General features: G+C 42.7%; 1 protein-coding gene across 3 annotated transcripts in view; it reads left to right on the top strand.

Annotated features, from left to right (window-relative positions):
• Positions 1 to 5426: 5426 nt before the first annotated feature.
• gab1 (GRB2-associated binding protein 1) overlaps positions 5427 to 16710 on the top strand; it is a 266339-nt gene continuing 255055 nt past the window's right edge. The window contains exon 1 of one of the 3 annotated variants that reach the window (XM_038792432.1): positions 5427 to 5961. In XM_038792432.1, the coding sequence (XP_038648360.1) occupies positions 5890 to 5961 (72 nt within the window). In that variant the 5' untranslated portion in view covers positions 5427 to 5889. The remainder of the gene's footprint in view (positions 5962 to 16710) is intronic. The other 2 variants (XM_038792435.1, XM_038792434.1) reach the window with 2 other exon arrangements.

The following is a 16710-nucleotide window of genomic DNA, read 5'->3' as shown; positions in this document are numbered from 1 at the left end:
AATGCCATGGCTACAAGAGCAGGATGGGGGTTGGGTATTTTGCAGTGAATGACACACCTTCTGACTCCTCCAAACCTCTCCACCATGAATAAGGCAGAGGTTAAGAGTGTGAGTCTTGGATGGGTCAACTACAACAACACTCAAGAAGTATGACACCATCCAAAACATCATGCATGAAGCAGTGCATCTGTCTGGCACCCCATCCAGCAGTTTAAACATGCCGTTTCTCCCAGCACCAGGTCACTGTGGAGGCATCTGTACTATCCAGAACACAATGCTAGTATTTGCCAAAGCTTCTTTAACAACACTTGCCAAACCCACAATCTCCATCACTTACAGGAACAAGAGCAGAAGGTGCATGGAACTGCCATCACCTCTCTAAATCACATTGTACTGGACTTGGGTAAACTCCTTCACTGTTGCTAGGTCAAAAGACAGGACTTTAACAGCATTAGGAATACATTCATCTATAGACTCCAGTGGTTCAAGAGAAGTACCAAACATCTAACTTCTCCAAGATAATTAGGGATAGGCAACATGTGCTTGTATCGCTTGTGATATCCAGATCATGAATTAAAAAGCACATTCAGACCAATTGTGTTGTTCATTGGTTGATTATAAAGTGCTGAGGAATTATTACTACACATAGCTCAGTGGACAAAACAGCTGGTTTGGAATGCAGAACAAGGCCAGCAGCGCGGGTTCAATTCCAGTAGCGACTTACCCAAACAGGTACCGGAATGTGGTGACTATGGGCTTTTCAGAGTAACTTCATACTTGTGACAATAAAGGATTATTATTATGTTATGATTGATAGATTTTTATATTCCAGTTAATGAAATTGCATAATCAAGAAATTAACATTTTAAACCACATATTTCTGTAATTTTCTTAGTCTGTGGGAAATATTGGGCATTTCATAAATTCCCGTGTGTTAAACAGAAAGAAGTCTTCATCTAAGACTAAAATCAGGATATGTGATTGAAGCAAAGGTTTTTGATAAAGTGGGTTAATTTTACTTGGTTAAATTTAATTTATTTAATGGTGGCATCTTGTGCAATGGAACTACCTTCACACTATCACTGGTAGCTATGCCTGACCACTGGAATTCTCTCTTTAAACAACAACTTACCCTCTGCTGCTCCCCATTCCTTAGGACACGTATTTAAAATCCTACCACTCTGAACGCACATTTGATCATCTGTCCTGGCGTCTCCTTCTTTAAGTTGGTGTCAAATTGTGCCCGATTACACTCATGTGAAATGCCATGTGACGTCTTACTCTGTGAGAAGTGTCATATGAAGAAACGTTATTGTTAGAGGCATGCAGCATGTCTGAAAAGGAGCCCAGGACCTTAGGTGTCAGTTCTTTTTAAATGTTTGATTCTCCAGGGCTGATGACATTGTCATGTGAGAGTACCTTCAAGAAATGGGTGTTTATCAAATAGCTGTAGTGGATGTACCTTTAAGAAATTAGTGTTGACTAAGATACCTGCAGCTCAGAAACTTCCTACGAAAGAAGACAAGGACTTACCCACAACCACCACGACAGACATTACTGGAAGAGTTACTGGATGCAAGCATATTAGAGAGAGGAAACTGTAGCGACATGAAAGACCGACTGTTAGAAGGGGCAGACACCATACTGGACGCAACAAGAAGGAAATGGGAAGAGGACCTGGGGATTGAGATAGGGTGGGGACTCTGGAGCGAAGCACTGCATAAGGTCAACTCAACCACCACTTGCGCAAGGCTCAGCCTGACGCAACTAAAAGTGGTACATAGTGCCCACTTAATAAGAACCTGTATGAGTAGGTTCTTCCCGGAGGTGGATAATAGATGTGAACGGTGCCAAGGAGGCCCGGCCAAACACGCCCACATGTTCTGCTCTTGCCCCAGACTTGTGCAGTACTGGACTGCCTTTATCGAGGCACTGTCCAAAGTGGTGGGGGTGAGGGTGGAGCCATGTCCAAAAGTGGTGGTCTTCGGGGTTTCAGACCAGCCAGATCTATTTCTGGGGATGAGGGCAGACACCCTTGCCTTTGTCTCCCTGATCGCCCGACGTAGAATCCTGTTCAGCAGGTGGTCAGCAGCATCAGCTAAAGCTGCAGAGGCTGTCCAACCTCGTGGAATCTCTCCAAGTGGAGAAAATTAAATTCGCCATCCGAGGGTCAGACAATGGCTTCCACAGAATGTGGGAGCCATTCACCCAATTGTTCCGGGACCTGTTTGTGGCCAACAAGCAAGCAGAAGAATAGTCAGGTAGCCTGGAACCAGGAGAAAGCAGCCAAAGCATGAGAGTGGGAGATAGACCGGGAGAGGGGGTGGGGACAACTCAGTCTAAGAGGAAGGAAAGGTGAACTACAGGGGGGGGGGGGGGAAGAGACAGGGAACAATAGAGGAGAGCCAGGGAGGTAGGTGGGGGTGGAGGGGGTGGTGGGGGAGAGGGGGAGGCGGGGAAACGTTAACCAACCTGACATCCACAGGAACAGAGAAAAAGGAGAATACAGGCGGAGGATGGGAGAGCCAGCTGAAGCGGCAGCATGCACGAGAAGACAATAGCGGTGAAATCCGGACAGGAGAAGCGAGGGGCAACACTGGCACCAGACCCACTCGAGGATTGCCCTCCGGAAGTGTCTCACCGGTACAAACGGATGCCTACTTACATATATATAGATATATCATATCCTGTGTACATAACGGCAAGATATACTCTGTTCAAAAATCCAATAAAAAACATTTATAAAAAACAATAGGTGTTTATCAAATAGCTGTAGTGGATGTACCTTTAAGAAATGGGTGCTTATCAAATAGCTGCAGTGATGTCAGAGTGCAGGTGGAGCTGGGCTGTCTGTCTTTCACTTTCATTTTTGAGCAGTGTGTGTTTAGTTCTGTTTTGAGAGTTGGATAGCTGCATGCAAAGCAAGCTGTACAATGATTTATCTCTACAAGATACAGACTGTCTTCAGCTCAGTTGAGGATTTCAAAGTAATACCTGTTTCTGTAGAGAACTTAAACGTGGCCAGCACGGCGGCGCAGTGGTTAGCACTGCTGTATCACGGCATTCAGGTCCCAGGTTGAATCCCGGCTCTGGGTCACTGTCCGTGTGCAGTTTGCACATTCTCCCTGTGTTTGCGTAGGTTTCACCCCCGCAACCCAAAGATGTGCAGGCTAAGTGGATTGGCCATGCTAAATTGCCCCTTAATTTAAAAAAATGAATTGGGTACTCTAAATTTATTAGGAAAAAAAACGAGAATGTAAACCTGCCGTCTTTCTTTGAAAAGGGTTTAACGGATGGATGTTCCTAGGAAAGATTAAGGGTTAACTTATAGAGTACTGTATTCTCTGGGGGGAGTATTTGAGTTGATAGTTGCTAAGATGTTCACTGTGGATTCATATAATAAACATTATTTTGTTTTAAAAGTACTTTACCTTTCTGTTGCATCACACCTGTCGAGTGGGACCTTATGCCCCCCATAACCACAATTTAAAAAAAAGTTGAGTTTGGTGAACTCCATGATACACCTTGGAGATCTCTGAACCCTGGTCCATAACAACATCCCTCAGCTTGATGAACACAAAATGTATGAGTGAAAGGGACCCTCAACTGGTGCAAAACATTCAATGTGGGTCCGTTCCAATGATTTTACCAATATGAAAATGCAAAAATAATCAATTCAGAATTAGAACTGTACAAGCCAACATATTGTTTGTTAAAACTGCTCTTTAGCTAAATATATTAATTTACACAGATTGTAAAGTGTTTACCAGTGATATAAATATGAACCCTTGCAATAAAATATTCTCGAAAAAGAGTTTTGTCACTTTAATTTTTGATATAAAAGCTGCTTATTTATGTTTGAAGACTGATGATGTCCCCTGAGGTAGGGTGGCTCAATGATTGACTTTGGCAGTGTGAGGGTGTTGGACAAACACCAGTAGAGGTGGCCATTAGCCGAAAGACGTTTCATCGTTCTTTTAATTCTATCTTACATGACAATATTCTGCTCCCCTGCAATAGCCTGACTCAGCAGATGTTTCCGACCAGTTCCACGATGAAGTCATCAGTGCGCTCCACTCGAACAAAACACTTCGTAAACTCATCACAAATCCGTCGCCACTTTATTTTAAATGGGCGAGTCCGGACAATTGTAAATTGATCATCCAAATCTTCCAATTAAAGAACCACGCGCTGTGGCAACGCTGTTTAGAAACATGCACTCGTGTTGCAACAATGTTTTATTGCATGAGAGACGCGCTCTGCTTGTCTGTGCGCAGTGCTTTCGCTGCAAAATGTTAAACCATTCCCCACTTCTTACACATCTCCTTTCGATCCCCCTGGCTCGTTCAGCCCCAGATTCATCATCAGCCAGTATCACTACATACGTACAAAAAACAAAAAGATGTAATTGCGTTTTTCTTTTCTTCAAGTAATGCCTTTCGTTTGGTGAAAAAAAAAACATACCGAACCAGATAAACCAGTCCTTTGTTTGCAATGGGGAGGTGGGTACAGGAGGAGGCTCTCTGTCCTTTTCTACACGGACAGGGCAACTTTTATTTTTCTTTCCAGGCGAATAAACGACGAAGGCCTTCCACCTCCGTGGTTACCTTGCGTTCCTGTGACTTTCCACACACACATACACAATCGGAGGGAGTTTCACCTTCAAGTGAGCTGCAGGAATCTGCTGGATCTTTTGTACTGCATTCCGCAGATTCCTTCCCAGCCAGGCATAATCATTTTCTCATGACACAGCTCAGCAATGGAACTGGGTGGCATAGCAACCTCACACTGCTGCCAATAAAAAGTTCACATATGACTTTTACAAAGATATATTGTTTTCAAAAAATAAAATGAAAATCTGAGTTTTATTTCAGATAATGCTGAGTCTGACCGAGATAGGCACTTTAATGAGTTATACTCTGGATGGAGCATTGTTTACATTGTTGCAGCTGAAAAATGTAACACTCGGTTTTCCCGATTGGGGGGGGGGGGGGGGGGTGAAACGGGCCAAACGCTGGGATTGTCACCTGGGAAATGTAGTTTCCAAACATGATCTGGAAGGCTGACCCACTGGGATGGCAGACTGTTCTTCCTGGTGTCAATGAGAGAGATTCACACTGGCCCTACCGAAGGGAACCCCCCAGTGTCACAGATCCAGCCCCGAAATCCGCTCCAGTGACCAACACAGACACAAAATAAACTTTCACACTTTCGGACCAGCCTTGGCCACTGGGTTGGGTGCTGGAGGTGCACTTTCCCAGGCTAGAGGAAGCATCAGGTGAACTCACTGGGGAGGAGGAGAGGCGGAGGCGGAGGAGGAGGAGGAGGGGTGGAAAGTAGGTGGGAGGCTTTGGGATTTTGTGTCAACTACAAATCCCACAATTCTGTTTCAGGATTCCTCTCCTTCCCACACTCACCCCAGATCGCGTCAACTCACGTCGCCCACGTCACTGAATAGTTGGATCGGTTGGGAGTCGGTGAGTTTTTTTTGCATTGGGAAAGTCTGCAGGCGGCGGCTCGGAGGGAGCGGGGCTGTCAGCCAGTCTCTCAGTCACACAGCCAGCCTCCCCGGGGAGCTGCGGCGCGCGAGACACGAGTGTCCGGGCTGCACTGGGCCGGACAGCACCGCGCTGGACAAGAAGCGGGAGAGTCAGACTCCAGATTTCACCACAGCCAAGTCTGCCCCACCATCACCCGAGTGCAGCTTCCCCGACCACCCCCTTCCCCGTCCCGAGGCTTGTTGGACAGGGGGACTGGGGAAAGCGAGAGCTGTACTGGGGGAAAGTTGCCTCACTTTACTTGACTTCACCGGCCTGGGTGCTGGAGAGATCAGCCCTGGTCTGCCTTCACCGTCATTTCGCAGCTTCCCCCCACCGTGCCGGCAAGAAGATGAGCGCCGGCGATATCGTCTACAACGGCTGGCTGAGGAAGTCTCCACCGGAGAAAAAGTTGAGACGTTACGTAAGTTTCATTTAAACAGCACGCAACTTTCTGATCACATTACATATACAAATGTGTACACAGATTTAAATGTTTCGGTTCTGCAGTGGGCGATGCTGCGAGCGAACCCCATTGTAAAAGTTTAATATTTACCTGCGCACCATTAATTTCTCATTCCAAACAATGATCGATTGGTTATTCCCTCCGGCAGGGCAGAATGGACAGCCCTTCATACTGGAAGGGGTACAGTAAATGTGTACAGTAACTGCTGGCACTGGTCCTTTACGCTTCTTCATCTCGTTAGTATGCAAACTAGGACTTGTTTGGAATTACTTACTGGACGTGATGATTTTATTGAAAAGCCGAACCAAGTTATTGCCAACATAGGCAATGGGGTGTGCAGTAGTTAATTGCAGATTTCCAGCGTTTGTAGATTTACCAAAACAAAAGTTATGGAATCCGGTGTGTCTATAGGTATGTTGTGATGTTTGTAATTTGAGTGAGATTAAAGTCACACATGGCTGAACACAGCAAACATCAGACCGCCGACACATGTTGAGCGGTGATCGTTTTCATGGGACGGTTTGTGAATCGAGCAAACTGTCAGAAACCGAGTTTCCAGGATGGGACACACCCATTAACTTGGCTGCTGCGATGATTATATTTGAGGTAGAATGGGTGTTGATGTATTCGAATACACGTGCAATGCCAAACGACGTGGACGGATGAAGTGGCTGCTTATAACGCGCTTAGAAATACATTTCTTGGGAAGTCACGGTTGCCTCGGCTGCAAAGCTGCCCCCCCCCCCAACACACACACACACACACACACTGCTGCAGGTCTTATGATTGTAGTATTTCAGCAAGGGGGCTAAAAGGAAAAGTCCTTTCACCCGAGCTACACTTGTGATTTGAGAAGGTGGCTCTGATGGGACTAGCCAGACATGACGAGAAAGATCACTGGATTCAGATGTATCTTTAAATATCCACAGAATCCCTACAGTGCAGAAGGAGGCTGTTTGGCCCAAGGAGTCTGCACCTTGGGCGCCACGGTGATGCAGTGGTTAGCACTGCTGCTTCACGGACCGAGGACCTGGGTTCAATCTGTCCGTGTGGAGTTTGCACATTCTCCCCGTATCTGCGTGGGTCTCACCCCCACAACCCAAAGATGTGCAGGCTAGGTGGATTGGCCATGCTAAATTGCCCCTTAATTGGGGAAAAAAAATAATTGGATACTTTAAGCTTATGTGTACTGACCCTCTGAAAGAGCACCCTGCTTAGGAGCTTTCCCTCTCCCTAGCCCGGTAAACCCCACCTAACCTGCACATCTTTGGACTATGGGAGTAAACCGGAGCACCTGGAGGAAACCCACTCAGACACTGGGAGAATGTGCAAACTCCACACAGACAGCCAAGACCTGTAGGAATATGCAACCTTGGCAGAAGCTCGTGGCAGCCTTGAAGGTTTTCCCTTTCTTTGCAGTCAAACGTTTTGCTCAACTGGGTTTGTGTGGCCTAATTCTCACATGAAAAGTGGGAACGTCATTTTATTCCTGGGCAACACCTATTTTATTTTGAAAATGTAACTAGGCAAACTTTACATCATTCAAACTGCAGGTTTGAAGGGCCAATGAGCTAATTATTTACTGCAGCTTGAGAAAATAATTTCTAGTGTAGGGACTTTGAACCTTTTTGGTTTTGCAGTGCCTGCTTTACTTCTGGGTAAAATAATTTAAGGTAGTCTTAAATAAAGATTCCTTTCATGGGGCAGTCTGAAATGGTTATGATTTAACACATTTGAAAACCACAGATCTTCAGATATACTTTCGAGATATACTCAGGGAAACATAATTCGTTGTTATGCATTTCCTCAAGAGTTTTACTTAGTTTCATTACAGTTTTATGGCAGTGACAATATAAGTGAAAAGCGGTTTATCACTCTAGAGTCCAAGTTCTTGGGTTCTTTTTTATTAAGTCTTTGTTAAATTTCCTTCCCATCTATTTCCTGCAGAATTAGTTGCTTGCAGAGAATAGGCAGATTGTTGAGAACAGTAAATGTCTTGCTACTGTCAACACCATGTCTTGAACCTCAAGACTTTTAAAACTGGTACCGTGAATCTTTTTTTTTTTTACAGACTATTAGATTGAAGTGTTCAGAAATGAGCATTGCTTTCTTTCTTTTGCTTTTAGTGCAAAAGGATATAAAAAGTGTCAGGATACATTTAGTAAGATTGGTGTCAGGAATCCGATTGCCGTATCTGTCAGTGGTTTCTGCATTTTCATATGTAACACACCTCTTATCTTCCTGCTGTTAATATTGCTAATCAAAATGTGGACTGAATAAATCTAAGTGCAACATGTGCAATTTCCACTTCAGCAAGAGCAAGTACCATGTTCCCATTGTAATTATGTAACAAAGTTCTATTTTTAAATTATTATTTATAATATAAATTACAAATGTTTTTCAGCAGCAATATTTTTGAGGCCATTGATAGTGGGTTTGGAAGTTTGCTGCCCATGTAGGTTGAAATGGTTTATGTATTCAAGTCCTCTTTGTCATAATGCTCAAGAAAAAGGGAGAGAAAAGTGTTTGTGTGAAGGTTGTATTGGTCTCCCTTGCTCTGGGCTTTCCAATTAAGAGAAGAATGTGCATGTATGTCGAACCATTCGCATCTTCAGGCCACAGCAGGTCACTTCACAGCCAATGAATTACTTTTGAAGTTCAGGCAGAGTTGTTTCACAGGCAGATGTGTGAGGCAACTTGTACACAGCAAGGACCCAAACATTAGCGAGATAAATAACCACTTAATCTCATTTTGGTGTTGACTAAAAGATAATGTTGGCCAGGACCTCAGGAGCACTTCCTTGCTCTTAAAATAATGCCACATGATCTTCTATGTTTACTGTAAAAGGTGAATAACGCCTTGATAGAGGCTCATCCAAAAGATAACAGGTATTGCAATATCGTGTTCAGTTAGTACCGCATTAAAATATCTGCATTGATTATGTACAGAAGCCCCTGGAGTGAGACCTGAATCCACAATCTCTGATTGGAGTCGGTTGCTCCACTGACCTAAGCTGGCACCTTAATTTTGGATCTTTAAACTTAACTTAAAATAGCCCTGTTTTCTTTTCAAAAATTATCTGACAAAATCTGTCACCAAGCTATATAAGAATGTATGGGAACTGTTGAACCAAAGCTTGGTCAAAGAGGTGGATTTTAAGCAGCCACTTGAAGGAGGTGGAGAGGTTTAAGGAGGGAATTCTTCAACTTAAGAAAAGCACATCTGGAGGTGTTGCCTCCAATACCTGTCAAAAGAACATTGAGTGTGTGCAAGTGCCAGTGTTGGATGATTGAGTAGAGATGGCAGTCGTCACAGTCACAGGTAATGCCCCCTCTTCTATCCATGTAGGGAATGGATTTTGTTATATACACCAGTGTCAAGGTAAGGTGCACCACCAGTAGAAACAAAAAGCCTCTATATAATGTACATTTAAAAAAATAAATTTAGAGTAACCAATTAATTTTTTCCAATTAAGGGGCAGTTTAGCGTGGCCAATCTGCCTCCCCTGGACATCTTTGGGTTGTGGAGGTGAAACCCATGCAGACACGGGGAGAATGTGAATGAAATGAATGAAAGTCACTTATTGTCACAAGTAGGCTTCAAATGAAGTTACTGTGAAAAGCCCCTAGTCGCCACATTCCGGCACCTGTTCGGGGAGGCTAGTACAGGAATTGAACCCGTGCTGCTGGCCTTCGTCTGCTTTACATGCCAGCTATTTAGCCCATTGTGCTAAACCAACCCCTGCAAACTCCACACGAGCGACCCAGGAGCAGGATCAAATCTGGGACCTCGGCACTGTGAGGCAGCAATGCTAACCGCTGCGCCATCGTGCTGCCCTATAATGTATATTTTTAAACAGTTAAACAGAAGAAGGAGAAAGAATACCATTCCCAGCCATTGACACGGTTGTTAGTCCACAAATTTACCAGCTTTACTGATTCAATTTTAAATTTATCCTGGTGACATTTGAACTCAGAATCTCTAGATTGTAAGCTCCACCACTACACTACTTCACATGAGAGAAGCATTAGTTAGTTTTTATTTTGTAGCTTGTATTTTAGTTATTTGACAGAAGAACAGTTGAATTGGTGTCATCAGCTCGAGACAAAAAGATTTTTTGTTTCACTTTAACCAGCTGAAAATTGAGGTTTTACTTTTGAATTGTTAGAAAATGTGTAAAAGGGAACTTTTAATTTTTCAGCTTGTTGAGTGTTCTCTTCACTTAAAAACTGCTACGAATAGTAAGGAAATAGGGAGCCAAATATTTATTCACATCAACAAATATAATTAGGCAGTGGTAAAGTGTCTGTGAATTCGGAGAGAGGTTAGCTTTTGTGAACTGAAGAATGAAGGTCAGAGAAACACGGTGTTCCTGTAAATTAAGTGAATATTGAAGAGGGAAAACTTCACCTGAGGACTGGTGAAGAGAATGGAATCCCAGGAGGGAGAATGTCTTGAGTAGATTTTTGGGGATGTTGTCGCTTATATTTGACCTAGTCTTTTTTTTTGATTAAACATCTTTGAATTGCAATGTAATAAACCATTCTTAAAATAAACTTGTCACTCAGATGCCTAGAAAAGTGAATAGGTGAGCGGTAGTATTTCAGAATATTACACGGGTGGAAAGGCAACATGCGAAAACCTTGAGAACCGTTGCATTATTATTTGGAAGTCTGGGTTAGGAATCCAAAACTTTTCTCAAACTACCAAGAAATGCCCATGTGCAAACTCCACATGGACAGTGACCCAGAGCCGGGATCGAACCTGGGAACTCGGCGCCATGAGGCAGCAGGGCTAACCCACTGCGCCACCATGTTGCCATTCATGTATTTTAATATGCCAAATGTCTTTGGGATCAATGTTCCTTTAATAATTACACTAAATTAATGATAGCAGAATGACTAGATCAGTGATATTGAGTAGCCCAAAAATCCATTTACTCACTGAATAAATCACTAATTCTTTCAACTTGTCTCCCGCTCACTGCTTTTTGCCTCCCGCTTGCTGCCTCTCCTCCTCACACGTTCGCTACCTGATCCCCTTAGTTGCCACCTCTCCCGCTCACTGCATCCCTCCCTGACCGTTCCACTTGCTGCCTCTGCTCACCACTTCCCTCACTAATCCTCCCACTTTCTGCCCCTCCTCCTCACACTTTCCTCACCCGATCCCTCAGTTGCTGCCTCTCCCGCTTACCGCATCCCTCCCTGCCGCTACTGCCTATCCCACTTGCTGCCTCCCTCCCTGAGCCCTCGCTTTTTGAGTGAAGGCTTGGGAGAGGAGGCGCAAGAAGGAGGAAATGAGTGAGGGAGTGGGAGGGACGGCGTGAACAGGAGAGTTGGAGCAGGGAGTGGGAGAAATGCTGAGTAAAGGGAAAGCTTTTGGCTCCAAGAACTGACGAGATTTAAATTTTGCTGTTAATTCCACCTGATTAATTATGTTAGCCTGCCCTCTTAGTCATTAATTTCCCTTTGTGGGGAGTGTACCAGGTTGTTGCTGATGGGCTAGTAAACCTTGTTTGACCATCAGGCTGTGTGTAGCTGTAATAATCAAGTGTGTAGCGCTTGATGGACTGTTGCACAGGCATGTGGTTTGGAGTGAACATTGGTTACAAGGATCAGGAAGGGTGGGTGAAGTAATGGAAGAATTTGAAAACTAAATTTGAGTTGTAGCTGGAATGGTACCAGATGTAGGTTAACAGACATGAGTGACGGGTGAATGGGACTTGGTGTGAGCCAGAATATAGAGAGTAGAGTTTGGACCTCCGGTTTTTTGAGGGAGCGAGGTGGAGACCAGCCAAGAGAGTAATGCAATAGTTGAGCATGTTCAGAATTGGTACAGTTGAGTTGAGGTGACAAACGAATGGGTGGGCAGCAGATGAGTTGAAGCTCTGGTAGAGACAGACAATATTATGGAGGTGGAATTAGGTAGTTTTGATGATGGAGTGGCTATAGGGTTGTAAATCATCTGACTTAAAAATCATCCTGGCCTTTATCGACAAATTGTTTCTCATACCTTGAGAAAATATGTAAACTGGTACATATCAAAATTATAAAAACAATGAAAAACAAGAGGTCCGTAATCTAAGAAAAAAATAACAAAGGCTCCTGACTTTTCCCAATGATTTGGGAATCTAGTCCAGGCTTTGTAATTGCTTGTAACAATTTTTCTTGTTTCAGAATGGAATTGTGACTTCAACCAATACTATGTTTCTGTTTGCTTTGATTTCAACAAGGCCATCATGACGCAAATGCTTCGACAGATTCCATTGTTATACATGTGTACACTGAAGTGCTTGCTGGCTTTGTAAGGTCTGACTAGGTTTAGAAATAGTGATTTTATTGCCATGTCAAAGGCAATAAGAATATAGGTACAAGACGCATGGGTGTTATATTTTAAACTTATGATTTCCTTTTGTCACAAAGCATGCAGATGTTATTTGCGAGAGTGTCCCAACTTGAAACACCGGCTCGTGGGGTGTATCATTTTATTTTGTTTTGGTGTATGGAGACAAGTGAAACCCCAGTGAGAATAAATAAGCCAGTCAAGTTTAATAATTATTAAAGACTATTTATTAAAGTAAAGACCATATACACAAACAGGACTACACTACTCTTGTGCAATTAAGATGAATGAATTAATAAACACACAGTTTCTATAGAACATACATAGAACATTACAGTGCAGTACAGGCCCTTCGGCCCTCGATGTTGCGCCAACCTGTGAAACCCCTCCAAAGTCCATCTACACTATTCCCTTATTATCCATTTGTCTATCCAATGACCATTTGAATGCCCTTAGTATTGGCGAGTCCACTACTGTTGCAGTACACTTTGTTACAAACTGTATCTATGATACCTGAACTCTGTAAGACTCCCCAGTTCCACAAACAGCATCCAAATTGAATAACCAATTGTAGTTAGCACACAATACAGGGATGTACTCAAATCTGGGAACCATCTTTTCCCTGCTCCAACAAAGACATTTAAAAGCCGCTGTTACAACGGTTTTCTGTACTGCCTTGGCTCTTAGAAACATGTTTGCTGTAAGCTTGGCCTTTAGGCTTGGTGGCTGGAAACTGGCCAGTCTGCTTTCTGAGACTGCTAGATGGTAACTGCCTCCCTTCCTTCTCAGGTGCTGGTCAATTATACCTTTTGTTGTTCTTTGATTATGCCTTCTGTGTATTCGACTGTCTGACCCCGTCCACTTACTTGACTATACATTAACATATGTATATCTTGGGAACCTTCCCAATCGTCTATAATCTGTTTCTCCTCCATAAACTATTCACGCTTGATTATTATCTAAACTACCATTCTAAATTCATTACTGAGAGAGATGCATACCGATTGAGGCCCTTTGAATATTATCTATGCTGTCTCCAGGCAGACCCATGACACTTTAAATCAGTCTCTTTCTTACTGTATCAAGAATTGGGTAATTCACCGGCATTTTAATTTAATTTTTTTACTGAGCTCGAGAGGTACGAGATTAGGAAAACAGGAGAGGCACTCAACCTCTTGTGAAACTGGTGAGCGCATAGTCATAGTAATTACTTGTAGCCTGCAGAATATGCTGGAAACTCTGAGCAGGTCAGCCAAGATATTAACATGTTGGTCTGCCTCTTGTGTTTCAGTTCTGAAGAAAGGCCCACATCAGAAACTTTAGCACAATTATTTTCGCCACATGATCTGTGTTCCAGTATTGTCGGTTATTATTTCATGTCAGCAGCATTTTCTGAATTTGTGCTTTTTGATCTTTTTTTACATTTTGTAGCTTGTTGATAGAAATGTCAATCTGAGGAATGCAAACTTTTGGAATTGTAATGTTGTCCATCGCTTCTAAATACCCATCACTGTGCGTGAGTAGGGAGAGATATTCCAACATACCCATTTTCCACAGTGTGGGGGCTGTAAAATCATGATGTAGCAAAAACAAGAGGAAGTTGCTGAAGAGGAAAAACAAAATTTGCAGCATGAACATCTTTAAATGTAAAAACACATTCAGATTGAAACTAAATGTGCAATATCCTGATTTGTTCTGTAAGAGGTAGTGGTGTCAGCTGTGCTCCCCCTGACACTGCTATCAGCACTATGGTTACTGCCACTGGCAGTTTGATAAAGGGCGGTTAAAACTGATTATACTACTATGTCTCTCTTTGAGTTCGCCGTACCTGCAGTTATTGTTTTGTTTCTGTTCTACGATCTTTAGTTTTGCTGTTCTTTTCTTTCTGAAAGGAGTTTGACTACTGTGAGTTGTCCTCTTGTCCCCACCAGTACACACATCAAAATATGAACGGTAACTGTTCGTTATTTCTCCATTTTTCTTAATCCGAAATTGTTTACCAAAGTTGATAAATGAGGACAATTGAGTGGAAAATGTTGAGAAAGTGCTGCAATTGAATTTATTTAAAATGTACGTAGATGTACTTAATGGAGTAGTCCTGTTCATTCATATTAGTAACAGGTCGGGTCCCACTTAACTTTTTGCAAAATATACATTTAATGTTGACTGCCCTTTAAGGAAAACTGTTAGTGTGGGCTTAACCCCTGGCCTTTTAATTTCAGATCATGGAATTCAAATCCAGTTCGGATTGATAAGATGCATGTTTCCTCTCCAGCTATGAGGATCTGTTTTTCAAAAATTTTGGAATTTTAGAGAACCCAATTTTTTTTCCCCCCAATTAGGGGGCAATTTAGCTTGGCCAATCCACCTAACCTGCTCATTTTTGGGTTGTGGGAGTGAAACCCACGCAGACACGGGGAGAATGTGCAAACTCCACATGGACAGTGACCCAGAGCCGGAATTCGAACCCTCAGCGACGTAGTCCCAGTGCTAACCACAGTGCCGCCCAGCTGTGAGGATCTTCTATGGATTCAGTACTGATCATGGGATTCCAGCACAAAACTGTTCCTCATTTGGCCTAATCATTAATCGCATTTCAAAGCTTCATATGGTGACTGGCGGTTACAAATGCAAGACTGGTGACACTGGGGCAATAGTCACGTTCTCCTGCCTTTGGAACTCTGTCATTTGTTGGGGAAGAGTAGAGGGAGATTGACTGGGTAATCTGACTTGGGATTGCTTAATGCTGACACTGCCTGAAATGAAAGAGTTCTCGATGAGCACATAAATACATTTTTTATTGGCTGTCACATATGGAGGAGGCACAAAAGCGCATGTCAGAAATTTAGACAGTTGTGGCTGAATCCAACTTTGGCTTATTGTTTGAAACAAGTATGAGGAACTAGGCATTGATCTTCCTGCTCAGAGTTCTACACTTCAGTTTTTCAAACGTTATGTAACCCCCTTACTTTCATACTTGAAATAGGCCTGTCAGAATGATATGACAGCATAGAGAATGTGCTGGTCTGTAGGAGTATCTTTTAAAAATAAATTTAGTGTATCCATTTGTTATGGGCCAGGGTTTAGAGAACCCCGAAGTGTATCATGGAGTTCACCTGACCCACAACTTTTAATAGATTGTAGTATGGTGAGCACACGGCCCGTGGTACAGCAGAAATGGAAAAGTATTTTTAAAAGCAAATATAATGTTTATTCTATGAACTCAAGTTAACCTTTTTAAAACATACTGTGAGCATCTTAGCAACCATCAATTCAATTACAACCTCCAAAGAATACAACATTAAGTAATCCTTAATAATTCCCAAACAACATCCAGAAGACCTTTTAACAGAAGCACCTTGCCGCCTCTTCTGTAGGGGTATCTAAAATGATCATAAGTTAGCTTTCAGTCTATTTCAATGATTGCTTAATTAATTTTTTCGTGTATGTTTTGATTAATTAGCATCTCAAATATTGTTTTTTGTTAACTAATAGTACTATTTTTCTTGGATGACTTGCATTGTCTTCTGCAAGTTAGGACCAGGGCTCTGGAGGAATTACAGGTGGTCGATTAAACAGAAAATGTTGAAAATCTCCAGCAACATCTAACTGACTTCCACATGAAAACCCCTTGGTTTTGCTAAATATGAACCAGGGTACAGCAATCTCAAATGAGAGAATGAAATGAAGTTATAGCATCAATCGTGAAGCTCCAGAGTGCTCATTATTAACACCAGATGATGCAAGTGCTTAACATGCCATTGCATGAATGCAGGAAATCCCACACAAATTAGTGAAATATTTTATAATCTGATTCACATACTTGTTGCTTTTGTTTTAAGTTAACACAACTATTCATTTTCACCAACAGTTAGTTTCTGCATTTTTAGATGGGAAGGTAGAAATTAAAGTGGAGGAATATCACACTTTCCAGTTTGTGGTTTGGATTTTATGGCCTGTTAAGAGATGCGGAAATGTTTCCATATTCTCTTTATCTGTTACTTATGAATTTCAGTGCATGGTGTAAGCATAGAGACAGAGAAAATGTACCATGCAGAGAGGCCGTTTGGCCCATCATGTCTGTGTCAGCTGGAAAAATGCTTTTGCAGCCTAATCCAATTTTTGTGCTCTTGTTCCCTAGCGTATGGCACTTAAAGTGCATATCCCAAGTATTTTCAAATGCGATGAAAACTTCTGCCTCTGCCACCCTTTCAGACTGGTTCCAGACCCCACCATTCTTTGGATGAAAAAAATCCTCCTCAACTCGCCTTTAATCCTTCGACCAATCTCTTCTATGCCTCCTGGTTTTGGCCAGTCTACTAACAGTAATAACTTCTATCAACTCTATCAAAGCTCCTCATAAT

This window comes from Scyliorhinus canicula, chromosome 3, assembly GCF_902713615.1.
Source record: "Scyliorhinus canicula chromosome 3, sScyCan1.1, whole genome shotgun sequence".
Taxonomy (NCBI): domain Eukaryota; kingdom Metazoa; phylum Chordata; class Chondrichthyes; order Carcharhiniformes; family Scyliorhinidae; genus Scyliorhinus; species Scyliorhinus canicula.
Note: the sequence above shows the minus strand (reverse complement) of the source record. Positions and strands in the feature narration are given on the sequence as shown.